We start from the raw sequence: 27,894 nt of genomic DNA, 5'->3' as shown, positions 1-27,894 counted from the left end.
GGCCCAGGTACTGATGTCCCCATGCCGCCGGCGGACGGGCGGCTAGCGGCGGGGTAACACCTCAGCGCCGTCGGAGCGGCCCCCGGCGAGGCAGCACCACCGCTGCCGGCTGGCCACCGCCCCCGGGCCGCCCCGAGGGCGCTGCGCTGGGGGCACGGCGGGGCCTCGGGGCAAGAACGGGGCCGGGGGCCGGGGCCAGGCTGCGCGGGCGCGGAGCGCTGCTGGCTCCTTATCGGCGCCCGAGCATCGGGGCGTCGCCGCCCGTCGCCTTCAAAGCGGGCGGCGGTGACGGCACGGCCGCCTCTCCCGTCGCAGCCCGTCGCAGCCCGTGCCGGCAGCAGACCGGAGCCATGCTGCACTGGGGATACGACGAGCACAACGGTAGGGCGGCGGCGGGAGGCGGGCGGGGGGCCAGGGGGGCGGCCGCGGTGCTTCCTGCGGGGCCGTCGGGGCGGCCGGGGCACCGCCAGGGCACCGCCTCCGGCAGCTCCGAGCCCGTGGGCAAGCGGAACGCGCTGAAATGCCGTCGAGGCTTTGCAGCGTGAGAGCGAACAGACTTTTGTCTCGGAGCGATGCCAGGCTGGCTGCCGAGCGAGGGGGTCGTGCCTGCGGCGGCGCCTGGCAGGACCGGGACAGGGGCGGGCTCTGCGCGGGATCCGTCTCGTTCCCCGCTGGGATTTCGCGTGCTCCTGCAGCTGCTCAGCTGCCTACCGGGTATTTATTAGACGGTCACACTGACCGGAGCTGCCGCACCAGCAGTTTCTTCCCGATTCTTGCTATGTTCTGCTTCTGTAAGGCAGTGGGACATACTAGGTACTAGGATCGGACATTTGAATGTGCAACTGTGCACCTAAGAGGAGATGCTTTTGGTTTTTGGTTGTTTCATAGTTTCCTTCATCTCATCAGTCTTTGAAGTCCCAAGGTGTCCTCATCAGCAGTCTCAAAGACTTTCCTCTGTTTTGCATTGTAAGTCATGCAAACGCTGCTTCTGTGTGCAGACCGGCTCACAGGTTGTGCAAGTAGAAATGAAAGCACTTTTGTAAATTGGAGACTCAGCCCTGATAAAAAAAAAAAATGGAATAACTTCCGTTGTCTGTTATGATACACAGAGAAATAAAACACCATGATAGTAAAAGGAGAAAGCTATATATTTGCATTTACTAATGCCTAGAGGAGTATGCTTCATGTGTATTATTACTTAGGGTTTGGAATATTGTTTGCACAAGGATTACCTTTCCTTCCTGGTCCTTTTGTTCCATCTTTTCTGGATGGATATACTTTTCCTGAAAAACTGGGAGGTGGTGGATCACGGCGATGTTGCAATGATTACGTGTGTTATCTACTGTTGTGCAGTCTACTCTACCCCTCCCTTTAAGACGTAAATGGGTCTTGTTTTTCAAATTTGTTTCTCTGTATGTTTTCCAAGAGTGCTGTGGACTTCACCTGCACCATCCAGATAAGAAGCCCCTTTTCCCTCCCTTATCCTATCCTTCCTCCTTTGCTATTCTCAACTTCTAGGAAGGGGAGGGCACCAGAATTTCTATCGGGGTGGCCCTGGACTTCACTTGAGGCCCCATTTCTCCTATAAAGCTCTGTTTACTGCGTAACACCATACTAGGGGTGGCCTTTGGCTTTCTCCCTCTCCTTCTTTGGAGCCCCCAGCAGCTGCCGGGGGTAGGTAATTCCTCATCAGCCCACCCCCTTCCCCCTACCTCTCACAGGAGGCCAAAGGAGAGAAGTGTGGATATCCAACACTTCACAGCTCTTCCCTAGCTATCAGTTTTAATTTTTGTGCATTTATTTTATTGGGTTCGCTTGTTTCTTGTTTGGCTGAATCGCAGATGCAGGAGATTGCTCTGATTCTTGAAAAATATTGTTGCCCTGCATGGCCCTGAAAATAATTTCCTGGGAACTAAGATTAAGTTTTGCAACTAATGTGGCAGAAACAAAGTGAAACTAGTTCAATCTGGTGCAGTCATATATTGAAGTTGACTTTGGAAAGACATCTGCATTCACTCTGAGTACTGCATTTGTTACTTGCAGCGATAAAAGTGCTGTTTTTTTTAAACCAGGGGAAAACTCATGTGCCCCTTAGCAATAATAACTGCAACATAAATCATGATGTATGTAAAGCATACTGTCAAATATTACACATACCTATCTGCATATATGGTGTATCTATATAGGAGGACATGGGCTGGCTGTTATATACAGAATTAAATGTTGTGGTGAGTTGACTCTGGCTGGGCACCAGGTGCCTACCAAACCCACTCTATCACTCCCCTCCTCAGCTGGACAGAGGAGAAAAAATGTGACGAAAGGCTGGTGTGTTGAGATAAGGACAGGGAGAGACCACTCACCACTTACTATCACGGGCAAAACAGACTCGACTTGTGGGGAAAAAAAATATTACCAATAAAATCAGAGTGGGGTAATGAAAAAGAAAACCAAATCTTAAAAACACCTTTCCCCCACCCCTCCCTTCTTCCCAGGATTGACTTCACTCCTGATTTTCTCTCCCTCCTCCCTCCAGCAGCGCAGGGGACAGGGAATGGGGCTGGGGTCAGTCCCTCACACGCTGTCCCTGCTGCTCCTGCCCCCTCAGGGGGAGGCTCCTCACACTGCCCTGCTCCAGCCTGGGGTCATTTCCACAGGAGACAGTTCTGCATGAACTTGTGCAATGTCAGTCCTTCCCATGGGCTACAGTTCTTCATGAACTGCTCCAGCATGGGTCCCCCCATGGGGTGCCGTCCTTCAGGCACAGCCGGCTCCAGTGTGGGTCCCCTGTGGGGTCACAGCCCGGCCAGCAGCCCTGCCCCAGCCTGGGCTCCTCTCCACGGGGCCACAGGCCCTGCCAGGAGCTGCTCCAGCGTGGGCTGCCCGTGGGGGCACAGCCTCCTTTGGGCACCCACCTGTTCTGGCGTGGACCTCCACAGGCTGCAGGGGCACAGCCTGCCTCACCGTGGGCTTCACCATGGGCTGCAGGGGAACCTCTGCTCCAGCCCCTGGAGCACCCCCTGCCCTCCTGCACTGACCTGGGTGTCTGCAGGGCTGTTGCTCTCACACAGTCTCTCTCCTCTGGCTGCTGCTGGTGTTGCGCAGGGTTTTCCCCTCATTCTTAAATATATTATCCCATAAGGCGCTACCACCATCACTGATGGGCTCAGCCTTGGCCGGCAGTGGGTCTGTCTTGGAGCTGGCTGGCATTGGCTCTGTTGGACACAGGGGAAGCTTCTAGCAGCTTCCCACAGAAGCCACCCCTGTAGCCCCCCCCACAAAGCCAATACAAATGTTCTCCTCTGCTTTGATGCACATATTTATGAAATCGAAAGAGGCATTATTTCATTTCTATGCAAACCTTGGCCTTTGCTTTCTTGCCATTGTTCTTACCTTTCAGTTTTGATGGTGCTTATGTAGGGAGGCGTAATACTGAGGTCTTGAAAACTGGCTGCAGTGTGGCATCATGCGTGCTTTTCTTTGCTGCTCAAGGTTCCTGTGAAGAGGGAAATGTTCTTACCCCTTCACAGAAACAATCTTTTTAGTTAACTATTCAATTGCCTTACTTAAAAGAGAAAGCAAGGATAAATTGCCTTCAGTTTGCTATTTGTTTAATAAATTATATGGAAAGTACTTTCGTGTATTGTGGTTTACAGCAAAAATATCCCTTGATCTAGTTACTACTGTAACACTGAGGCATTTTATAAATAAAAAGGGGTGTGAATTCATAGAATCATTTAGGTTAGAAAAGAAGTTTAATAACATTGAGTCCAACTGTAATTTCTTATACTTTTTTTCTCCCTGAAAATCATGTAATTTTGATGCCTGCTTTAAAAAAACAGCACTTAATTTTACCCATTATGAATTTTGATTTGGTTTTACTTGAGCTAATCTTATTGCAACATAATATGCAACTAAACTACTCACAAGCCTAACTTCATAAATTTAAGCATTTTACATGTGATGAAGTGGGCAATGGATTCTCTTTAGCAATACATGAGCATGTGATCCTGCCAAGGTCAAACCACACCAAACTAATGAACTTTCTGCATTTAATAGGAAACTGTCCAAAACCAGAATCCACTTTTTTACCTGTACATGCTCTATTTATGCAAGTGTAGAGGCTCACCGCAACCGAACTGTATCCTGCAATATCTCAGCTAGGCTTGTTTCAGGTTTCCTTTTGATGAAACTCATCATCTTTAACTTGAGCTGGATAAACACCAGCACTAATGTTAGGTGCTCTAGAGAGTTCTGTTTCCTAATAAATTCATAACTGCTTTCATTATGAGATCTATTTAATGAACTGAATGTGTGCAATGCTGGTGGGTACTATAAGTAGCGATAGTCCGATCTAAAAGTGACAGAGGTGTGCATCACATTTGGTAATTCTGTGTCCAAAATAAAGGCATGCAATCTTGAGAGCAGATGGATCATTTTTTTTGTCCTAAATCTTGGTCCCAATGGCTTTGATTGTTAAGAGCTACGAGGTAATTTCCTCTAGCAACAGAACATTTCCCCATCAACATACCGGATATGTCATAAAGTACATCTCTAGAAAACTAAAGTGTACATTATGTTGAGATGGAGGCATATCATTCAGGTCCATATCCAGAAGGAATTTTCACCCTGGACATCCCATTGGCTTAAATCTAATTGTATGGCATGCATTTGAGCATCTCTTCCAACTGTAATGACTTATTTTCCAACAGTCATATACAAAGTTTGCTTTGAGGTGCGGTCTCTAGTAATGAACTGAGTCACAGTTTTCCTAGGGTAGCAAGAGTATATGATAATTGTATTAGGTTGCTGGTAGTTAACCCTGTAAGGAATACCACTTGATAGAACCTATTGGTACAAAGTGAACTGAAGTTTCTTGATGTTTTTCTGCGTATTTGGAGAGGTCAGAGTTCTGGCAGTCTTGTGTTGCTGATAGATGTTTAATCACCATAGCAAAACATGATTTTGGTCATTGAAGCTTAAGACAAGTACAAAAGCAGGTACTATGTCTTTTTAGAAGTGAAGTTTGTTGTTGAATAATTAGCTAACAGCAGAATCACAGCCTTGGGTCCTCTTTTTGGCACATACTATTTCTGAATGCAAATCATTCATATTATTTAATGTATAATAACTATAGTTATTTCTGAGATAGACCAATAGGACCCAATAGTTAAACCCATAAATGTATTTTGCCTTTCCTCAGTTAAGGAACATCTGAAACATTAAAATTAAGTAGCAAGAAGCTTTTTCTAGGCATCCCAAATGACAGTAGTTAGGTATAAATGACGGAGTGGTGCTTCTTATGAATAAAATTATGCATTGCATCTCCAACTACAGGGTACGAGGAGCTAAACAATAAAAATTATATCACCTGCTAAACTGTATGTCATTAAAATATTGAATAGCTTTGATCATTTGTGAAGTGAGAAGAATTAAGTTTAAACAGCTTTATATTTCAAACCAGTAGGATTTTTATCTTCTGCCTTAGAAGCTGTTCCCTTAATGAGTTTAATTATTGAAGTCATTAACAAGAACTTTTTAGCAAACTCAGGACTGAAGGCCCTTGCCTTTGTTCTATGCGAGGTTTAAGTCTCAGGGTGGTCTTTACAAGCTACTCCTTCCCTGTTCCATTTTTTTGGTGCTGCTTAGAGGAGAATCCATCCGTCTCTGTCCAGGTGCTGTGCAAGCTGCGTCCCCACAGTGCTGCAGGGCGCTTCCCTCCCTGATCCACTGCTGGGGCGCTGGGGTTATTTTAGCACCTGTGAGTTTCTGAGCTAGGTTTACTTCTATTGAAGTTGAGGAGAGAAACCCATCTAACAAATTTTGATGTCAGGCTATTAATCACAGTGTTGTACATGTTAATTCTTTCTTGTTGTCATGTTTATTTAAGTGCTAAGCCATCCAGAAAGATCCAAACCAACAGGCTGATTTTTAGACTGTGTTTCCCCCCCCCCCCAGTTACCTTCTAGTATAGGGCATTATGAGGATTTCCAGTGACACAGATTTTACAAAATCAGATTCTGATGCTCATATTTAAGTTTTTCTGATATCCAGTCTCTCTTAGTTGATTTATTATGCTTCTTACCATGATAAGCCTGAAGAAAGAACAAGTGCTATGCTCATTACCCTCCAGACTTGCCCCTATGCCCTTTTCTTTTACCCCACCCTCTTTTTCATCCTAAACATTGTTTGCTGTCTTTACCTTACAGAACATATTCCCCAAACAGCTTATTGTTCCTCTTTTTCTTCTGTGGCTTCTTTCCACATTGTTTATTATTCAAATATGGTTTAACAGTGGCACAAATATTCTTACTTAGAACTCTGATGTTTGATAGATAAGAGCAGACACCTCACCTCACACATCTCATCAATGAAGCTTTTGTTGCTAGTTTAGAATGGCATTTGCCATTTTTCTCATATCTATATTGTTGATTTACAGAGACAACGCTTTTCAGCTGGCTTTTGGTTTAGCTTGCACGGAGAGAGGAAGGTTAACTGATTAACAGCTTCTATAGTGTTTTAATTTCTAGCTAACTCTAGTGAGTGGTGGTACAAGTCTGTGTCTGGAAGACCTACTCACGTTTATCAGCAGGAGGTGATAGAAATCCAAACCTTTTGCAGGCACCACTGTCCAGAGTATTCCTGTGCTTTGCTGCTTTTGTCAGTGCAACAACACTAGTGTGTGTGTTTCTGTGCATGTGTACGTGCAGACTTCACGGTTCGAGGGTGACGGTCTCTCTTTGGTTGTGACAGCTGGTGTGCAGAGCTGATGGGCTGGGAGAAGGTGGTGGGTTGTGCAGTGGTGCTTAGGTAACAGGCGCTGCCATCAGGCCGCAGCAGAGCCGGCACACCGGTCAGATGTTTTATCTTTTTTTGACATCTCCCCGTCTCATTCAGCATAGTCAGTAGAAGGTGTGTTCTCAGGTCTTTTACAGCCAATGACTTAGGTATAAAAAAACCCTTAATGCAGGGGGGTTGGGTGGGTAAGAGGTAATCCTTAAAGACATAATGAGACATGATATTAGTCAAAAATGGCATGTCAAAATTTTTTTGCGGCACGGTGCCTGTTGGATACAGGATGCTTGATTTAAATGAGCATTTATTGGATGTGTCTTATGCATAGTTGATTCTTAATTGTGAATAACTGAGTATCTACCTGCTGCACATGTCCTTGTTCAAAGGCCAAATTCAGTTAGATACACCATGCAAGGTAGATAAAGGGGTCCTGAGAGCTGTTGTTGCAGTGCGGTGCAGAAAAAGTAGCTGAATATTTTGATCTTTTCCTGATGTACCCTTTTTGAATTTAAAAGATGCAAACAAGAACTATTAAGGTAGAGTTTTCTTTCGTATGAAGCAGGGCGCTGTCATCATTTTAGACTTCTACTCCAATGCATTGCAGGGCCTGCCCACTGGAAGGAAGTTTTTCCTGTTGCTAATGGAGACCGTCAGTCACCCATCGACATCAAAACTGAGGAAACCAAGTATGATCCCTCTCTCCGTCCTCTAAATCCCAATTACGATCCAGCTTCTGCTAAAATCATCCTTAACAACGGGCACTCCACCTGTGTTGAGTTTGATGATACCGTCAACAAATCAGGTTTGTTCCTTTCCTGTGGCAGACACTATGTCTTCTTCCACCATTTCCTGAATAGAGTGCATCCAGCCTGGGCATGTCTTGCTGCTGGGTATGAGCTCCTCATAAAGAGTAAGGCTTTGCTCCTCCGGATGAGAGATTCCTTTTTCCCCTGTCTTTCAGCATGATACAATGTGGGAACATATTTGGACATGAGTTTGAGGCTGCATTTCTCAGAAAGCACTAGTATTCCCTTTTCACAGGAATGCTTTGATCCACCTCAACCAGCTAGATAGTGCCAGCCCCCCTGTTTGAACAGTGTTGTGTACAATTTTTCAAATGCTGCTCTCTCTCACTGCAGATGAATCCTTTGTGTCTCATTACAGGTTCATTCCAACCGAATCGCTCAAGTCTCTTATCTGACTTTAGCTGCAGGTTTGGTTATATATTTTTACCCTTTTTACAATCCATACCTGGACCTCTTGTGTCAGGAAAGAGCCAATACAGAACAAATGAAATATATATCCCAAGTGATCCCTTTTCTTCACTGAAAAGCGTTACTGTCCCAGTCTCATCTAGGAATATGTAGCTTCCCTTTTGGCAAGCAAGAATTCTTATTTAGAAGTTCTCTGTTTTAGCATAGTCTTTTTAATGTTAGTGCCTTCATCTTTAAAGCCTTCTCTTGGATGGCAGGCAAGCTAGCACACCTCCCCTTGAAACTGCAGGAGTGTAGATTCTTCAAGCAATAAAATCGTCTTGTGGTTGTGTGAGGGTTAGCTGAGGATCCAAGCCCATATGATGCTCTCACAAGGGTCGAAGCCAGAGGAAGACTAATTTGTGAACACCCTGTCCATTAGTCCTGAGGACCTATTAGCTTACAGTGGCAACAGGGAGAAACATAGATGGAGACACCATCATACTTTGCTTTCCTGGACAGTCTTAGTTTAATTCTTAGAATTCCTGTCGATACAAGCAACATTGGATGTTGCCTGAAAGCCATCAGCTGACCGTCAGTGATCTGGTCTGACCTCGTGTGGGTCAGATGCCACGGGACTTCCCAGAATTAATCTCTGCTTCAAGCCTAGTAGGCGTGGGTGAACTAAAGCACATCTCTTAGAAAAACATACAATCTTGATTTCAAAATTTCCAGCGATGATGAACCTACCACAGCCTTTGGTAAGTTGTTCTGATTGTTAATAATCTTCACAATTGAAAAAAAAAAATAAATAACACTTTATTTCTGGTGTGAGTTGGATCAGCTCAGCCTTTAAACTCCTCTTTTTTTTTTAAAAAAAAAAAGTGAATATGAATACACCAAGAATGTCTTTCACTTTCTAATTTGAAGTGACAGGGCCTGAACTAGTATTGTGATCCTCTTCTTACTGCTTTCCTCAGGCCATATCTCCAAGGATATAGTTCATGTCATGGCAAAGCACTGACAGATGTTGATCAGATAATTAAAAATGTAATCCCCAGTCTCCTTCAGGAGACTCCGTATCTTCTATGTATGGACTAGATTCTTCAGTCAGCATAAATGGCTTTACATTTTGGCTATTATCATGCCTTACTTGTCAAAGAATTCAAATCCTCCTGTACCCATAAACTGAGTTATTCACTAATTTCCCTAATATTTGTCACTGACAAACTTTATCAGTAATGTTTTTGTTTTCTTTCAGGTCATTGATCAAAAAATACTGAATTTTCTAGGGCCAAAATTTGGCCTATGGGGCACCCCTGTGAAGTAAGCACTCCTGCCATATGTTGGGTCTATGAAAAAAAATTCATCAAATTAATTGGTACCAAATACATTGGCATCTTTTAATCCATTATTAACTGACTTCCATATGAACTATTTCTTCACTTTGGCCAGCATTGAATCTGGGCTGTGAAGTCTGTAACTGTAATTCTGTTATTCTTCGCTTCCACATTAGCTCCATTCTCTGAGATTGGTCTATTGATGTTTCAAAGACCTCTTCTTCCAGCTCTTTTCAAACTTTGAAATACTGATATTTGCCTTAAACAGCTTTTGACTAACCTCTTACTTAATTACTGTTGGAATGGAAAGGTTTTACCATCACCGTATGATGTGGCACAGATAAATCGTCAGGCCATTTTCCACATTTTTCATCAGAAGTATTTCATTGAATGCTGATGCATTTCTACATAATTGTTTTCCCTCAGCCAGTTAGAACACTAATCTGTACACATTTCTAGGGTCATTTCCCTACAGATTTTCAGTTCTTGAAAGAAGGAATTTGTTTTAGGAGTGCCACTTCCCCATCCCCTTTGTTCGCTAGGTTTATAGGCTCTGTAAAAGCGTGGTTTTGAGTTGAAGTTTTAAGGAGGTCAAATATTTTTCCCTACAGAAAAACAGTTGCAGTTCCTTTTCATCAGCCAGGCTATTTGTGTTAGCAGATATGCAACTTAAGAAGTTCTTTTATCTTTATTTTGTATGTTTTGTTCCTAACAAAGTTTAGGTTTTGGACTAAACCTAGAAGAGAGAAAAAATTACTTTTTTCCTCCCTGGTGCTCTTAAATTAAAAACCATCTGGTTAAAGCTCCCATCCTATCCCGTTAAAATCTTTCTAATGAGCAGTAAACCAGCCCAGACTAATTCCCAAACCCTCAAAGGAGATTTGGAGCTGGGAGAGTGGGGTGATTTGTTTTGCGATTAATAAGGAATCTTTCTGAATGTGATTCACATTCAAGTCTCTGTGCAGAGATAGTTTGGTTCCAACTTTGATTAGCAAAAGACAAGTACTTGTGAAAGCAAAACAATGAAAAGCCCACACATATGTTAGGGTGAAGGATGGGATAGGATAGAGTAGAGTAGAATATTCAGATCAGAAGGGACCTACAACAATCATCTAGTCCAACTATCTGGGCAATCTGGGACTGACCAGAAGCTAAAGAATGTTGTTAAGGGCATTGTCCAAATGCCTCTTAAATGCTGACAGGCTTGGGGCATCAATCACCTCCGTAGGAAGCCTGTTCCTGTGTTTGATCACCCTCTTGGTAAAAAACGTCCAGTCTAAACCTCCCCCGGTGCAGCTTTGAGCCATTTCCACAAGTCCTGTCACTGGATGCCCAGGAGAAGAGATCAGCACCTCCCTTTCCACCTCCCCACCTCAGGAAGCTGCAGAGAGCAGTGAGGCCAGCCCTCAGCCTCCTTTTCTCCGACCTAGACAAGCCCAAAGTCCTTAGCTGCTCCTCACAGGACATCCCTTCCAGCCCTGGATAATTAAGTCAGTAATACTGCAGTTGTACAGTGCACATGTTGTGTTGGCTTCATTTTATTTATGTTAATATATGCTCCTTTTTCTCAGACTTCAATCTGATGTAACTGGCTCTAGTTGCAAACGAAGGAAAGAGCCTGATTTTTTTTTTTTTTAAGCTCCACCTACTGTCCTCCAAATTTCAAAGAGGAGAAGAAATTATGTTCACATTATATTTTTCTGATCCTCCCATTTATTCATAAAGCCTATATTTGAAGCTTAATTTCTCATTGATTATTTTAAGTATGTTCAAGAGAGGAAACCACTTGCAAAGTAGAAATATTTTCCCATCTTCTGAGAAATATCCAACCCATAGCAAGACAAACCTGGTGATAACAACATATCCTTCAGTGGGCCACAACCCACTAATCGGTACATAAATGAAATTTTGAAAGTTGGATCCTGGACAAGTGAGGGTTTCCGTAGCACTTCAAAGAAATGGGAAGCCATCAGAGACAGCTTTCGAGAAGGAGTAAGGGGACTGTCCAAAGACTGAAGGCCAGCGTGAGTTTAGAGGATGTGGGTGGCGGCTCCCGTTCCTGCAGTGAAGCCTTTCCCTCTGCTTGGGTTTCCAGTGCTGACCGGGGGGCCACTCAGCGGGACCTACAGGCTGCGCCAGATCCACTTCCACTGGGGCTCCAACGACGAGGCTGGCTCTGAGCATGCAGTGGATGGGATGAAGTACGCAGCAGAGGTAAGGCTTTACATGGAGTCGTCTGCACCTCTGAGCTTGTGACTAGTTTTCCATTGTAAGAATAATGCTGCCTCTCCTTGTCCCACTTCTCATTCTCCCCCCATCTTGTCAAAAGACAAGCGGTCTTCCTGAAGTGTTCATGTGTGGTCCTATCTCAAAGGAGAACCTATTTGAAAGCTTTGGAGAGGATTAAAAAAGGAGTACAGAAGACAAGAGCTTGATAAGAGCAAGATTTAATGGTTCAAGAGTTACTCTAAACTTTATCTTTCACTGTTTCTTCCTTGGAGAATATTTTCAAAGTCAGCTTCAGTTACAGACCACAGAATTATTTGATTTGGGGCCTGTGCAGCACAGAGCTTACGCAAGACTTAAGAGTGTTGCATTTTGTGGTGCATTTAACAACATGATGGTTATGACTTTGAGAACCACACCTTAATATCGGTGGGGTGCCTGCTGTCCGTGGAGGTACTGCGCTTGGAGGCAGCATGCCACGGGGAGAAATGCACCGTCTGCTCTGGCACGGACAGTTCGCTCCGGCTCTGTCTCCTTCGGTGCATTTGAGTAGTCCGCACTAAAAAGTATTCAGTGTCCGACTCATCTTTGCAAATGGAAGTAACATGGAGTATTTTGATGAGGATGAGATCTTTAACAACACATAGTTCAGACAGTGGAAGAGGTTTTGGGGTTAAAAAGATGTAAAAAATATAAAAATAAATGGTAATGGACAAATAAAACCCGTAATGCTAAAGAAGAAAAAAAAATGAAATGTGTGCACAGTGGTGTGATCAGATTTTACTGGAAATGCTATAAAATATAGCAGTCAGAAAAAAAATCAGTTTTCTAACACTAACGGGGAAAAGTTACATTTGCAGTGTTTAAAGGCTTATGTTTTCCACAGGATCCAGGTGAGATGGAATATAAAGAATTAATAGAGGTACTTTAAAACCATTAAGTACCAAAACCAAATTTCTAGCTGAGAAAATATATATATGTTTCCCATCTAAGAAACCAAATGGAAGGAGAAAATATCTCTGAATTTCTAGCCAGTCTAAAAACCTTTCTGTTACCTGTTGGTTGGGTAACCCTCCACAAGAAGCTCTCTAGAAGTCACTTTGGCTTTGCAATAAGAAACCCAGAATTAAGATCAAGGCTTCTGAGCACTGTTCACACAAAAGAAAATACCTCAGAAGGAGACATGAAGATGGTTTCAGTGCTCACCTTCATAAGGAAGATGTGTAAGATTTCAAGAAAAAGCATCGACCGAGTTGAAGAAAGACTTAGCGTACAGGTAAAGAAGACTGCAAGGTTCAGCCCTCTAAGCCCACCGGGAAGCAGAAGGGATCCGTGACTCCATTCTTTGTGACAACATATGGTCTGATCAAGGTCTCTTCACGAGCTGCAGTGACAGAGCGGTGGTAAGACGGGATATATTCCTTAAAGAGAAGTCACAAGACATTGAGAATGGGGCTGTACCCAAAAGTGTTTCACAGCTCTGTTTGTTGGGGGATTTTGGGGTTGGATGGGGGTGGTCTGGGGTGGGTTTTTTTGGCAAAGCTATGAGGGAGTGGGCTTTATTTAGTTGTGGGAATTTTTCTTTTTGTTCTTTGTTGGTTTTTTTCTTTTTTAAAAATCCGCAATAAAAGTCAATTCTGACTGAGAGTATCTGTTTCCTTTTTGTGTATGTAAAAATGTAATCATTTAAAAGTTGTTCAATGTATAATAGTGAGTGAATGTATGATAGTGAGTGGTGTAGGCACTATGAGCTCCAGGATACTAATGCACCCGAGAATGGTTTAGCAGACTATATTGTCTTCCTGGTTTAATTTATAATATTCTTAGCAACTTTCCTTCAAGGATCTCTGAAGCTGTGGGCCAGCATGTGTTTCATTGTGAGTATATCTGTATTATTATTAATTCAGTTGGATTCCTTACTTGCTGGAAGTAATGTTTCAGCACTTCAGAGCCCAAGTGCTTAACAAACATGAATTATACTCTATAACACCAAGTAAGAGCTCCATTTTACAGATATGGAAAATTGAAACTCATAGAGATTAAGCAAGGATTGAGATTCAGAGTCAAAATTTTTACAGTCCTAGATCCCTATTTCAACCACACAGCTATGTTGCTTTCCGCAGAAAACTTTTAAAGCAAATTGCATCTGTCCTAGATTGCTTTTACTTTAGAGACCTTGAAGTGCTGTATTGTGAAAGGAAGCCTTTTTTTTTTTTTTTTTTTTTTTTTTTTCCCCCCCCAGGGGTTCATCCCAGTTTAAGCCATTCAGTGCAGCTGCTTTCCAGTGTTCCTAAAGAGTAAAGTTCAAAGTCTGAAAAGATGGTCACCAATTTTAGAAAAGCCAGTCTCACGCCCTGCTTCTTAGCCTCTCTTTCCTTATCTAAAAACTATGGGAAATAAGATTTACTAATGCACTGAGGATTTGTGAGAGTAATTAATGTTTGTGAAGTACTTAGTCTTAAGCGCTGTGTGTTTGTACTCTCTCCAGTTTGGTGGTCGGACCGTTGCTCAAGGCTGGGATGTCCTGGCGCTTCCCAAGAACCGGGAGCTCCCGCTGTGGAGCGTGGCCAGGATTTAGGAAACCTGGCTTAGCAGGAGGGACTGAGGTGGTATGGGGGTAGACAACACGGGCTCTTCCTTTTCCCACCTGGCTAGGTGGCCTCTTTAAGCTGCTTAAGCAACTACCACAGGACAGTTCCAGAATAGCATGTTGGAAATGCAAATGCTCAAACCTGAGATAATCAAGTTGCTTGTAATTGCCAGACTACCGGTAATCATAGAAAATTACATTTGGACAAACTTAAAAATGAGATCTGATGTTCAGCTTAAACTAAATGAGGGAAAAGGGGTCAGCGCAAGTTTAATGTGTGTTCCTCTGCCTGTTTTCTAGCTATTTATGTGGCTGATTGATGCTACTGAAAGCTTGATTAAAGAAAAAGAGGAGCAAAATACTAATGGCATCTTCATGATTTTCAATCACTTTTAAAAATCAGCTATGCTAAAATGGATTTAAAAACTTTAGTTATATAACCATTGGACATCTTGTTTTAGCTTCTCTGTTCAAAATCTGCGGACCCAAGAGCAATTTGCCAGGGTGTGCTGATCACTGCTCAGTTTTGAATCATCCCAGTCACTGGAAATGCTTTTGACATTTGCGTGAGCTACACATTTACCGATTTAATGAAGTATTTGCATTTAGAAAAATGAATGGCTTTGAATACAAAAGAGAGAAGTAGAGTATCAATACCAGTAAAGTTGTAGTATTAATTTGTGACTATTTGAGTTCAGCGGGAGTTGATGCTGTTTGTGTTTCTTGCTTTCCAGCTTCACGTGGTCCATTGGAACTCGGAGAAGTATTCCAGTTTCGTCGAGGCAGCTCGTCAGTCAGATGGATTAGCAGTCATGGCTGTATTTCTACAGGTAAGAAAAGAATGCCTCAGCCCTCCTGATAAATCTGCATTATGAGTCCAAAAGGATAATGGCAGTGGTTGGTATAAGTGCTGCTAAAGAGATACCCGTTTTATATGGGCATTAAATTATACTGTTTCCTTCTTGCTGTTTACTTGCTAATACAGAAAGCTGTGCTTCCTGGAAGATTAAAAATATCAGATTAATAGATTTTCAAGACAGTGAGACTCTTCAGTTTACCTAGCCTGCACTCCTGTACAATGTAAGATGAGGAACTTAATTCTGCTGCCCCTATATGGATCCCAGTAACTTGTATTTGACTAACAGGTTTCTTTAGAAAGGTGATCTGATTTTATTTGAACGCTTCTTTAATGGTTTGTTTCTGACCTGGTAGTTTCTCCTGAAAAATAATAATTAATAAACTGCCCCAAAATCAGAAACTGGAGAATTTCCTTGTAATTGTTATATACCCCTTTGCCTTCTGTACCTGTTACAAGATGAAATTAAACTCTTGCAACAGCTTCACTGACTTCTGTATGATAGAGAATTCACACAATCCATGACAAAGGATAGGGCTTTGGTCAAATCTGTGGTTTCTGTCTGGGTGCCACATCTTCCTGAGCACAGCTGGTCCTGGTGCTGGGGCTGGCACAGCCAGGGAGCCATTATGTGCAGCTGTTGCAAAGAACCGCTTCAGTAATTCTGTCTTTCCAGTTTACATTACAATGATTCAAGGGAAATTTCACTGGGTTTATTAGCACACAGATCTGCTTGGGATATGTAAGAATGACGTTTTGACTATTTTAAGCAATTTAATTTTCAGGTGTACGCCTGCAACTTCTAATATCCCGCATATAAAACTTGAAAAATGAATTGCTTGTGTTCCCCTGTGCTGTAAAGCTTGTGAATCTTTTGTAGCTGAAATAATTACTGTAAGTAGCCAGAATAAATACTGTCAGCAAGGGAGTGGATCTTCTTTATGACCAGTGCTGTTTCTAAGGTCCAGCTAGTCACAGGCTCGTACTCACAAAATCTGTGAGTTTTTTAAATCAGCTATTATTTCAGTAAAGTTAAATACAACCATTTCATTACGCATTTGCTTTTTGATTATTTATTTTTGCTATTTTTCTCTGGAGCTCAACTATTTCTTTTTTCTCTGGTGTTACTAGATTGGTGAATGCAACCCTCAGCTGAATAAGATTACTGACCGCTTGGACACCATCAGAATCAAGGTGAACGAATGCTTCTAAAGAATACTAATACTTGTGGTTGCTTTTGTTGTTTTGTTTTGTGGGTTTTTTTTGTAACCTGGCTGCTACTCTCTTTACCTTCATGTTCCCTAATCCCTAGTTTCATAGCTGTGCATATCTAACTCTGATTTGGGACAGTTTAGGCACATTCTTGTTAAGTAAAGTTGAAAACTAAGGAGACAAAGAATAATTTTTATACAGTAAGAGATCAGAGGAAAAGGCTAATACCTCATAGAACCCAGTCTCTGAAAAATCTCTTGCTGTGAGAATAATAACAGGGGAAGAACCTATTTTATGGGAAGTTGTGAAAAAGATGAGGGAAAGGTTTCCTTCCCTGTTTTGCTGAGGTACAAGGTGAGAAGTAAGCTATTGTTTCTATGAGAGACGTCAGCTGACTCACAACATCATGTTTTGTCCAGGCATCTCTGGCCTGGTAGCTGGAACAGGGAGAAGAAGTAACCTGTGGGCCTGGGAGGAGTGAGTAGGGAGGGGAGCAGCTGGCAGTAGCCTGTGGGTGTCTTCACATCATCTCACCTCTCCCTCCAACTTGCATCTCATAGTCACTTGTAACTATGGGGAGCCTACACTAACATGACACCTTTGATGGTGGCCTGCTGTCATCCAGGGTAGCAGCAGCAAAGCTGTCCCAAGAGGTAGGACCTCACCAGAAGGGCACTGGCTCACCCAGGATGCTGCCAGCCCACCTGATAGTGGAACAATCTCTACCTCTTTGGCATGGTTTATCTTAGCATCTTGCTTTTAAATAGTATTGTCCTTTTTTAAAAAAAACTTTGTGTAAGTAATAAATTTATAAATATATCTAATCTAGAATCTCAGTGAGCTAGTTTTTTTCTCTTTCCAGGGTAAAAGAGCACTGTTCACAAACTTTGATCCTAGCTGTCTGCTTCCCAAGTCCCTGGACTACTGGACTTACTTTGGCTCTCTCACTGTTCCACCTCTTCTTGAGAGTGTCATCTGGATTGTTCTGAGAGAGCCCATAAGTGTTTGTTCTGAACAGGTATTTTTGTTTTTTCACTGCTGTAAAAATGTTGCTATTGTAAGACTTGAAACTGGAAACGTCACCCAAATATATATATTTTTTTTGCAGACCTTGGCATTGCATACTTTATCAATTTTTCAAAGGATAAAATAAGTCTATAAAATTTATCCTGACTTCTTGTTGCCTTTCTTTACCTAACAGCTATTTATTACCTATTTTTTAAAAAGAATCTGCATACTCTAAAAATTAACTATTAAAAATAACCCACAAGGAACTTATGGAAAAAAGGGTTCTGGTGACACTTAGAAATCCTGGAATTCCATTCGCTTCCATCATTTGCATATCCTGCTCAATCCTCTCCTCTGGCATTTTTTTTGGCAGATCACTAGTAAATTCCTTCTTCATACCACAGATGTAAAACTTGGTGAATTTACTAGAATAATGAAAAGCAAATACAATGGTAATAAGTTGTTTTTTATGTTAGGCTATCTTAGGAAAAGTGTGATACCACATCATCTACTTAAATTTCTTGTTAAATTAAGCTTCATGCTATATATTAATGTTGCAACAGTGACACCCAGTGGGCCGATCATCTCAGGTATAAAGAGTTTTTCCTGCTGGAGACACTGAAGTTATGTCAAATTATACCTTCTGATATCAGATGTTGATAAATACGTCACCTGCAACATGTTATTGATATTCTTGGCACACTGCAACCGTTAAGATTTTTGCACCGCAGCATTTGTCTCATTCATGGTCAGTATTACAAATACCTCAGAAAATTCAGTACCCCGGCCCACATACTGAGCAGAAATGGCGATGTCTTTGTGCAAAATGTTGACGGCGCACTGAATGGGATACCTGTTGGTCAGGAAACCTCAAATTCTGTTTGTAACTGATTTAAGTAATCTATTTTCTCAACGTGTGCATTTTTCTCATTTGTATCTCTTCCCCCCCTCCCCTCAGTCTGCCTTTGTAAGACTCACTGCAATGCGTATGGATCTAGGATTGACATTTTGGTTTAAGATACCAGCTTCCCAAAGACAAGACATTGTTCAGGTTAAAATGTTCTTATTTGGGCTAATCTATAATTAATACATTCTAAAATGTGAAATACTGTATGCAAACACCCATGTCTAACAGGTTCAGAGGATATGTTGTCAGAAACAATGTCAAATACAGTGATTCTTTACTAGTTGTCTTACACAGACTGTAGCTATATCTTATGTATTAAAGTATAAATGTGCTTCATTCTTATAAGCTTGCATGTAGCTAAACATATTTGTTTCCAGTAATGTCCACCATTGTGTCTGATCAGTCATCACCATAACTGATGCTGTTTTGCCATTTAATTTTATTCTGCCAGTTTGTATTTCTTCCAGGCTTTACAGTTTACTACCTACTTTTTGGTGCACTTTTAACTTTTCAGGTTAAAAGAAATTAAAAATAAATTTTAAGTTTTTAGAAACTGACAGGAAGCCTGATTTACAAATGTTAGCTTTAGAATGGAGTGAAGTAAGATAGTATTGACTTTTTTTGCTCTTAATACAATTAAGATGCCATGTGCCATACAACTAAATGCTCTATTGTAATGGAATGATTTTTGTTCTGTCCTACCTTTGGTAACCTAGAGGGGAAGTGGTATATAGAAATAGTAAATATTAGAAATATTAGAAATTAGACCAAATACTAAACCTCAGGCCATAAATCAGACTCAGATTTCCCAAGGTTTAGAGGTGGAGCTCTGATGTGGGTTTCTGCTGAGATCAGCTTAAGCAGAGAAGTTTATGCTGAGGTACGAATAACTGCTAGTTCCGTGTCTTCATAGGGGAAAAATTTGAAATCTCTCTCTCCTGGTCTGAATACAGATATGTTTAATATATGAAAAGTGCTAATTTCAGAAGTTTTTTATACCACCACACCTACCATTCCAGGTTAATTGTGAATATACTATTTAAACAAGAAGATGTACACAGGTGTACTTGAGAAATCCAATTTTTTGCATGAAACATTCCAGAATCTTCAAACTATATAATCAAACTAAAAAATTTAAAAATCCCTGGTTTAGATCAGGTTATAGAAGACAAAGTGTGAATATAGGAAACAAATAGTCCTTATGCAGAGTTTTGTTCATACACATATTTTGGGAGATTTTCTCAGTAGTCATCGTTTTCATTTGCAAGGACAGAAATGGTGAAATTGTCATTCGCCACATGCCATAGAAAAATAAAGTTTCATTCTTTCTGGCAGAAAAAAGGTGACAAGTAGCTTTAATATTTACTACGTGCTTTTTCATTGGTATGGTGTGAGGGTTTTCTGCTGACCTGTATGTCTCTTTTGATTGCAGCTAGCCAAATTCCGCAGTCTCCTGAGCACTGCTGAGGATGAGGTCGCCTGCTGCTTGCTGAGAAACTACCGACCTCCCCAGCCCTTAAAGGGACGAGAAGTCAGAAGAAATTAGAGTAAAGCCAGAGTAGTCTCCCTCTGAAACCAAAGGCTGAATTAATTTTAATAGTTAATACACTTTGTGATTTTTTGTTTGTTTGTTTGTTTTGTGAGTTGTTTTAACAAATAGGTGTTTTATTACTGGTTACCATGCAGTCATTTCTGACAGAGGCGTGTGTCCTGGGTTGTTGCAGGTTCATCAGTGTTAAGAGGTCTGACTGTGTTTGAGTGCATTGGTTTGGGAGCGTTGAGGCACTAGGGTTGGATGCACAGAGCTGGCAGTGCTGATCGCAAGGGTGAGGTGTGGTGAAGGAGTTGTCCAGAATTTGCCACCAAATTACTGAACAGGATCCCTGATATTACTGTCGGTGAAGGATGTTCTGAGATTATTCTTTCGGTCTCTAACACATTTAGCTTCTATATAAGACTTCACACTGTAATTCTGAAGAAAAAAATATTTTAAGCCTAATATCATTTCATTGCTGACTTCTACAATGTCATGCTTGTCTTCCTACAACAAGCAGTAATGACTAACAGGGTTTAAGTAAAACAAGATTATTCATATGATCCTGTTATTCTGACTGCTTCATAGCAGTAATGATGTGCTGATCGATTTTTTCCTTTAAAGCAAATAGTAAGGATTTTGTATATTGATGGATTAGGTATTCCTGAATTCCACCATGTATAGTGGTGAAATTGTCCTGAAACCTGAAAACTGCAAGGTGGAAGAGCACAGAGGGAACCGTTTGTTCCTAAATCCAGTCTGTTGCAGTTGGTGAACAGTAAGGGACCGTAACACTATATCCATGGAGCATCAGGCTCCTACCACTTAAAATCAGGAGGCAGAGGTAGCTGTTGCTCCAGCCCGTTTCATGCTTAGACGCGTTGCCTGCTGCAGTATGAATGAAACCCATGCCGCATACCTCACATCTTGCAGTGGAGCACAGCACTACTCAGGTGTGTAGTGTCTCCTAAGTACTGGCTGATGTTCTGCTGCCATAGCTGAACTTGTGTGGTTGCACTTACATTCCAAGACCAAAGACAGCAGTTAGAACTAGCCAAAGAAATCAGAATCAAGTCAAAATCTAATAAAAGGTCAGCCCTCAACAGCGATGCATTGAAACGTCTGGCTTTATGAATTGACTTGAGCGTGTGTTTCTCTCAGGAGCTTTTGTTATCTGAATATAATTGCTCATTTTACACAAAATTTATTTTTATTATTTTTAATGAACTTGCTATAGGATATAGCTTAGTATAGGATTAGATTTACCCTCAGATTGTGAGAACTAGGTAGTGAAAAACAGTGGTACCTGGAAGAGGCAGCTAGAGGTTACAGGGGCAGCACCTACCAGCAATCTCTGTAGTAATTCTGACCGGCTCATCTTTGATGACTGCTCTCCATGAATCTGAGGATTTTTATAGGTTTTCTAGGCTGTGCCTTTTACCTCAACAGGTCTTTTGATCTTAGATGGACAAACGAGGGAAATCTGAATCAGGATTGATTTTTTATCTTTATATACCTTCTTATAACTGAATAAATTAGACATAGAGACATAGATATTTAGCTTAGTTTAAGGTAGGTGGATTTTTTGTTTGTTTTCTCCTCCCCAGCATATAGCTACTATTGCTGCAAGGCCTCTCGATGCCTTCTGAATGTTTTCTGAAGGAAAGAACACAGTAGACCATGGGAGAAATAAAAGATATTTGGCAGTGGCAGTAAGTACAAGCATTAACCAAAGGGGAAAAAATTCTAGGCACTTTTTGTTTTCTGGCATAGGGAGAAGAATGTAGCTGAAAAGACCTCAGGTTGGTTCTTTCTGAATGAGGACATCTGGAAAATGTGCGTGGGGAGAGCAGAAGTGTGTTGCGTGTTTTCATACCCTTTTTTAGGCTTAGTGTTGGATCTGATGTTTCCCTGTCATGTGAGTAGCTGCAGAATGTGGACAAAATGTTTACAGATTGCATGAAGGTTATGAAGTTTGTTTGCCTCGGAAGAGAAAGTAATAAGGCTACTGCTTTGTATCAGAAACAAAAGTTTTACATGTTTTTTACATATTGAAAACAGTGGAGTTGATCCACTGCTTTCATATTTATAAGGATTTTAGCAAAATAAAAAATGGATTTTATGAATGTGTCCTGTATTTTCTATTGAAGAGATTGAAATTTTACAGAGAAAGCTGCAGTTTTATAACTAGTGCCTCCAGCTCAAGTTTTGCAAAAAATTGTCACCCCTCATTTGAAGTCTGTATTTGGGCAGTGTAGTGTTAGGTATCTTTATTATCTCTCAAGTAAAATGTCTTTGGCAGTGGTAATACATGCAGTCATTTGTACATAAAGTTTCTGATAGCGCTTCTTTGAACTATTGACTATTTTTTATAGAGTTATGCAAGTAAGTTTTAGAAGACATCATTCACAGTAATTCTAATGGTGAGATGCCATGTTTTATTCATTAAGTACTTACTCTATGGACAAATGGCCTTTTCTGGGTGTCCGCAGTCTTTGTGAGACAGGAGGTAATGCTGAAGTGCTTAAACAAAAACGTTTCTAAATTAATGTTTTATTGCCTGTTTCTGTCAACCTCTCCATCATTCATGCCAAGTACAAGTTTTCACTGTGGTGGAACATTTGCACATCTGATCTGTGTTGGCTTCTCTCGTGCAGCAGTATTTAAGGACAGGGAATGTCTCTGACAGAGTACTGGGTTGTCGCGTGAAAACCGGTTCTCTGACTCAGCTTAACAGTACTGATGTGCTGCACAGCCAATTCCTGTGTCACTTGTATTGTAGCAAATTTCACCCTCATACCTGAGTACATAAATTTGAACAATTTCAGATGCTCATGACAGTTCCATTTTTCAGATGTTTAAAAAACCAGCACTTTGACATTTTTGAGGGAAAAAAGGAACCCAGTCATCCTTGGTGTTTTTCAGAGAGTTTGTTCTTGATTTCTGTTTTTCCTTTGTCCTGTTTAAACTCCAGCTGCTTATGTAGTTTGTGATTTCATGAATAAGCAGTTTATGTGGAAATCGCCAAGAATCTCAGCACCCAAACTTATATTCCAAAATCATTTTAAAGCTGTCATTGTAGAAGGCATAGGTACCTATGTATGAATAGCTGAAAGAATCCTGTGTCCCCAGGCCTGCAGATAGCAACGACAATCCAAAAATTGCTGAAGACTATTTATATAGCATTTGTTACCTATTTAATTGCCAATACAGTTATAAATAAGAGCAATATCTTACTGCTGTATGAAACTAAATAATACAAGAGTCATGGTACTCTGCTATTCAATAACATATTAATTTTTAAGTCTGTTAAAAATGTCTGTAGAGACTACCCAAAGAACTTCCAGCCTGTTGGCCCAATACCTAAAAGAAACCTTGAATTTCTCAAAGCAGTTTAGCTCATCTTCCTGACTGGTTCAGGGGACCTTTGTATGAGGAGCAAAGCCCTTCGTGAATGTCTGCTGCAGCAAACCTGTTTGACCAAATTAGTTTTGAACTGGATGATACAGAGCAATGATTGTATATGACAAAATAAAAGCAAAACACTGTTTACTAATTAACATTATTTCAGTAGCTGTAACATGGTGTGTGGTGTTTTCAGCAGGTGTCCTGAGCAAATCCTTGAAATATTCTCTTCTGTACTCACAGTCTGATGGTATTAATATAATTACTCTTCCTACGTATTGTTCCTAAAATGTTTAGCAACTACACTAAACCACCTATGTATATATTCTGTCTGTATATATGTTTATAAGTAAATACACAATATATGATATACATGTTATGTGTATGTATATATACACACATACACCGTAGAGTACACAGGGAGAGCTGGATCATGACTCTAGAGCACAGCAGATTCTGTCGAGTCCTATGGAACTGAGCTGTCACTGGACTCCACCAACCTCTTGAAGTCTGCAGACAGGGTCCTGTGCCCAGAGTGGCCTCGGTTTTGGTGTGTGGATGGTGTCAGGGATAGCCACACTCAGTAGGCAGCTATGTGGGAATGCTAAATATACGGTGTTGAGATGATGCTACCCCAGCAGATACTGTGTCTTCTGGATGCTGGAGATGCCCAGCACTCTTAAATGCACCAGCAAATGTACTGATGATACAAAACCTTCTATTTTGACATATACTCTGGAGACAGAGGAATGATTGAGGACAGGGATATTGGGTTTGAAAAGATAATAGCGGACTAAACTACATTCAGTAATTTAAAATGTTGAACTGACTGTGAACAACTGAGCAGTGAGAACTGGAGAAGAAGAAGAGAAATGCCAAAGACAGAACAAACCTGATAGAAAAAGAGGCCCTCTGCAGATTGCTTTTGACGGTAGATGTCACTGTAAATAAGGCAATAGTCTGGGTGTCGCCTTCCCACTGACGACAGCTGGAATGACACTCACAGTGTCCTGAAGTCTCAGCCTGTGGAAGAAGAGTATGGAACATAACTCACGTGTTAAGGATGTGCTGTTGATTGTGACTTTACTCCCTTTCTTAAAAGTGAAACATGGATTATGAAAAAAAAAGATTACTTTCAGATATTAGCAAAAGATGTTCACGTTTAAAAGATGATATTTAGGTGAATCTGTGCATTCAAATGCTCCCCTGTTTCCTATAAGCAATTAGCCTCACCTAGTTCTACACGTCTAAAAACCACATGCCAGAAACAACCACTTGTTGGTGCAAGGTAAGTTTTTCAGTGTTTGCTTCAAGCTGGAAGTTTCCCCAGCTGTTAAAAAAAAACAAACAAACAAAAAAACCATCTAAGTCAGTTGTGTATAAGGAGCCTGGACTGTGCATGGCCACGTCAGTGCTGCCAAGGAGGTTCTGGAGGTCCAGCATGGTCTGGCTTGGCTGGACTTCTCAGAGCACATGGGAAGCCACTGGGCAGAGCATGGGCAGCAGGTTGGACTCTGCTGGTGCCTGAAGCTCTGGGAGCAAGTTCTGTGCAAGGACAAGTTCACACATGCAGTAAATACAACTGAGTGTAGGTGATCATCATTGAGCAGTTTTTTTGCAAAGGGAACAGTAAAGATTCATATAGACAATCTGACCAACTATTTGAAACCAGCTTCTGCCGATGAATTTGCTTCAGCTGTGGCACCACTCTCGCCTCACTCTCTGTGTGAGGTCCCAGAAAACATTTGCCTACCTGTCTCTTGGTTATGAGCTATCTAAATATCACTTCTAGGACTGAAGACAGGCTTCTTGGTTCACACAAGCACTCTGTAAATGTATGTTAGGTGGAAAAAGATCTTCACCACTACAGAAAGATGAGAATTGTAACTATAGGTGGGAAAATGCACTACCAAAATGGTCTTCTCTGGCCTGCTTCTTCTTTTTTTCTTTCTTTTTATTTAATTATTTATTGGATAACTATAATTTTTACTCCTCTGGATTTCACCCTCTATGTCAGTGTACAGAGGGTACGTACAGCCTAAACAGCCCCCACCTCTGGGCTATGGCAATCAGGAAGTAATCTAGTAATCTAGCCCTGCAGCACAGCCATCTAGCAGGGGAGTGGGAACACCCAGGATATCAGAGCTGAACAGCACTCAGGTATGCACACAGCTTCAGTGAGATACTGCTTAAATAATACAGAAGTCTCATGATTGCACTTCACTTCGCCCTAGTGACTGGCACTGTGTTGCATTATGACAATGTCTTCAGGGGTGTTTGCAGAGTCACTTCTACTAAGATCCTACTATAAGGGGTTGAGATTAAAAAAAAAGATTAAACTGAAGAATTTTCTCATCTTACATCCAATAATTCATGCAAGAGGAAAATGTGAATAACTGGACTGCTTTGTATTGAAATAGAGAAAGCTCCATTTCATTTTCTGAAAAGTGTGTATTGCTGTTTAGTTACACTTTACATATTGTTACTTATATGTCTGTACTGGACTTCTTTTCTGTTGTGGGTTAAAGCTATATTCAGCCTCTTCAAAGTCAGTATTCATCCCAGTCTGGGCACTGGGTCAACTATTCAGCATGCAGGTCTTTGAGTGCTAAGATGTGCTTCAGTTCTAGTACTTAGCACTCTTGCATTGGTAGGCACTGTACAAACATTAGCTCATGCTTCTTACTGGCACCAAGAGTTACCATTCTCTTTGGCAAGGAAAAAGCTACCCAGCCAAGGTATAAAACCACTAACCAAATGAACGGCTAGATATTTAAAAAGAAATAGCTTAGTTGCATATTCTTGTTGCTATCACTTTATTTTGTGCATTTACAGAGAGGCATAATATCACACCCATAATGTGAGTACAATCCAGTTAGAGCAGTGAAGTGTTCATGTTAAAAGCCAGTGTTGCTGCCCATCAAGACACCTTCAGAGGCAACAAGGATCCCTCGGGCTGAGCATGGAAAGGATGCCTACTTCTTGAATGAGTGTGTGAACTACCAACATCCCCTGCTTCTCGAGTGGGAAACGGGGTGTATCTGCTGTGCTTTGCAGAGAACTTAATAGCTGCGCCTATTGTGGTAAATAAAACAAGCCAGGGCCCACTTTCCAGCCCTGGAACAAGGGTTGTAACAAGTCTTGAGTCCATACAACTGATCTTTCCTGCATACTTTCCTCCATACAGTCTATTAGGGATTATCATTTCACCCAGTTTGGGCCCTCTCGCAGAAGGGTCTAGCTGACATTCGCCAAAATCATGCTGGGGAGCTTCCACTTGACCATGGCCAAGTCCTGTCCCTCTCGTTGCTTGCGTGGGCATGGCTAACACTTCTGGTCTGTGCTAGGAGTGCCATGTGCAGCAGCATGACCCAGGGCTTCACCAGCACCTCTCTCCTTTCTGAATCCCACTGGAGCAGCTGCGTGACACCTTGTCCCCACTCAGTCTGGACACTTAAGTCTCCATAAGCTGGCTGCTCTGTGGGCACCACTGCACATGGTATTCCTGTGTGACAGTGGTATTTAGATGTCTCGTAAATGAGAGAGGCAGGCTGGCATCTGCTTTCTGGAGTTCTCTACCGAATTTAGCCACTGGCATTCATCCTAAGTTTCATTACGGGTGCCAAAATGCATCTTCTGAATCCTATTGTAAGCCTTTCTTGTGCCTCTCCATATTTGCAAAACAGGTGGATTGATGCTTCATCAGTCTCTTGTCTTTCAGCAGAAATTAAAGGTTTTTGTGACTTCTGCATCACAGAAGCCAGCACATAAGTGAATGCTGATTTAACTATGGAAACAGCCAGCTTTGTTAAGTATGTGGTCAAACTAGAACCAACGGGCCCTGTGGTCAAAGCCAGGACCATGCAGGTGAGATTAAGCAGGATAGGAACAGGCAGAAATTGAGCCCCCGCTTTGTCCTCTGTGAGGAAAGAGGAGCCTTCTGGTTTGCAGCCTGGAAAACTGGATACGTAGAAGTTGACTTTAGGTCAGGAGCAGGTCACATATCTGTCATGGGAAGAGCAGTGGAAAGTGATTTTGGAAAGCTGTGGTTTAATGGTAGGTTTGTTCTAGGGGATTGAGCCACCTCTAGCATGGGAGCCCTGCACAGAAACTCTGTTCTGTTCCTAACTTTGCACCACTTTTCTTTGTGGCTTTGCAGTAGTCACATCAAGTCACTGTTTTCAAATGGTACTTAACTCTTGTTTCACCATTTAAAAATAAGCTTTTAATTTGCTTGAAGTACTGAATACCTAAGAGATTTCCTAGTTAATGGAAGCGCCAGCCCTGTGGCAAGCTGGGTCACTTCTGTTGTGACATTTAGAGATTTCAAAGCATAAACTTTGGGAACAAAAGCTCAGCAGTAGCTGCTGAGTTTTGCCATTAATCTAACCATCCTATTGGAATAACTATATCCCTGTGTGCTTGCAGACCCACAGAAGAACATGAGTATGAACGCTCTGTATGTCACAGCCTTGAACACAATTAGGTTTTAAGATATACTCCTTTATACTCACAATATTGTTTTGTTGAGTCATTTACTTGAACTTAGTCTATGCTTCCTTCACAACTGGCCCAACTTGCCGTAGTGTCACAGAAATGAGATTTCAGTAACAGGTCTAGAGCTTGATCTCCTGTAGGCAAATGTCTGGTCTTGCACCTGCTTGAGCCAAATATCTGTTCTCAGTCTCCCTCTCATCCATCAGATAAGCTGCAATGAGTTAAAATGTCACTTGAAGAAAGAAATAAGCATACAACAAATACTTGGAAGGAGGGCTAAAGGATGACAGGAAAGGTCAGCAATGTTCATACCAGGAAAACCATGGAGGCCAGA

General features: G+C 41.7%; 1 protein-coding gene and 1 long non-coding RNA gene across 4 annotated transcripts; one reads left to right on the top strand and one right to left on the bottom strand.

Moving 5' to 3' along the window:
* The first annotated feature begins 31 nt into the window (after positions 1-31).
* Positions 32-21,780, top strand: LOC102050995 (carbonic anhydrase 13). Of its 3 annotated transcripts, XM_055706104.1 has the most exons (9): positions 32-381; positions 7,397-7,594; positions 7,957-8,005; positions 8,721-8,746; positions 11,421-11,539; positions 14,876-14,971; positions 16,129-16,191; positions 17,072-17,227; positions 19,557-21,780. In XM_055706104.1, the coding sequence occupies exons 1-9, from the start codon at positions 351-353 to the stop codon at positions 19,668-19,670; spliced, it is 852 nt and encodes a 283-aa protein (XP_055562079.1). In that variant the 5' UTR covers positions 32-350; the 3' UTR covers positions 19,671-21,780. The 3 variants fall into 3 exon arrangements, with proteins under 3 accessions (XP_055562079.1, XP_055562077.1, XP_055562078.1); XM_055706102.1 differs by lacking the exons at positions 7,957-8,005; positions 8,721-8,746 and having other exon boundaries at positions 235-381; XM_055706103.1 differs by lacking the exons at positions 7,397-7,594; positions 7,957-8,005; positions 8,721-8,746 and having other exon boundaries at positions 247-381.
* LOC114017584 (uncharacterized) lies at positions 20,634-27,782 on the bottom strand. The gene is made up of 2 exons (XR_003562727.2): positions 27,578-27,782; positions 20,634-24,086 (listed from the first exon to the last, which is right to left on the bottom strand). It is a non-coding gene; the product is annotated as an uncharacterized LOC114017584 (long non-coding RNA).
* Positions 27,783-27,894: the final 112 nt, after the last annotated feature.

Source organism: Falco cherrug, chromosome 3 (genome assembly GCF_023634085.1).
Source record: "Falco cherrug isolate bFalChe1 chromosome 3, bFalChe1.pri, whole genome shotgun sequence".
Lineage (NCBI taxonomy): Eukaryota > Metazoa > Chordata > Aves > Falconiformes > Falconidae > Falco > Falco cherrug.
This window is presented reverse-complemented; position numbering and strand designations above follow the sequence as displayed.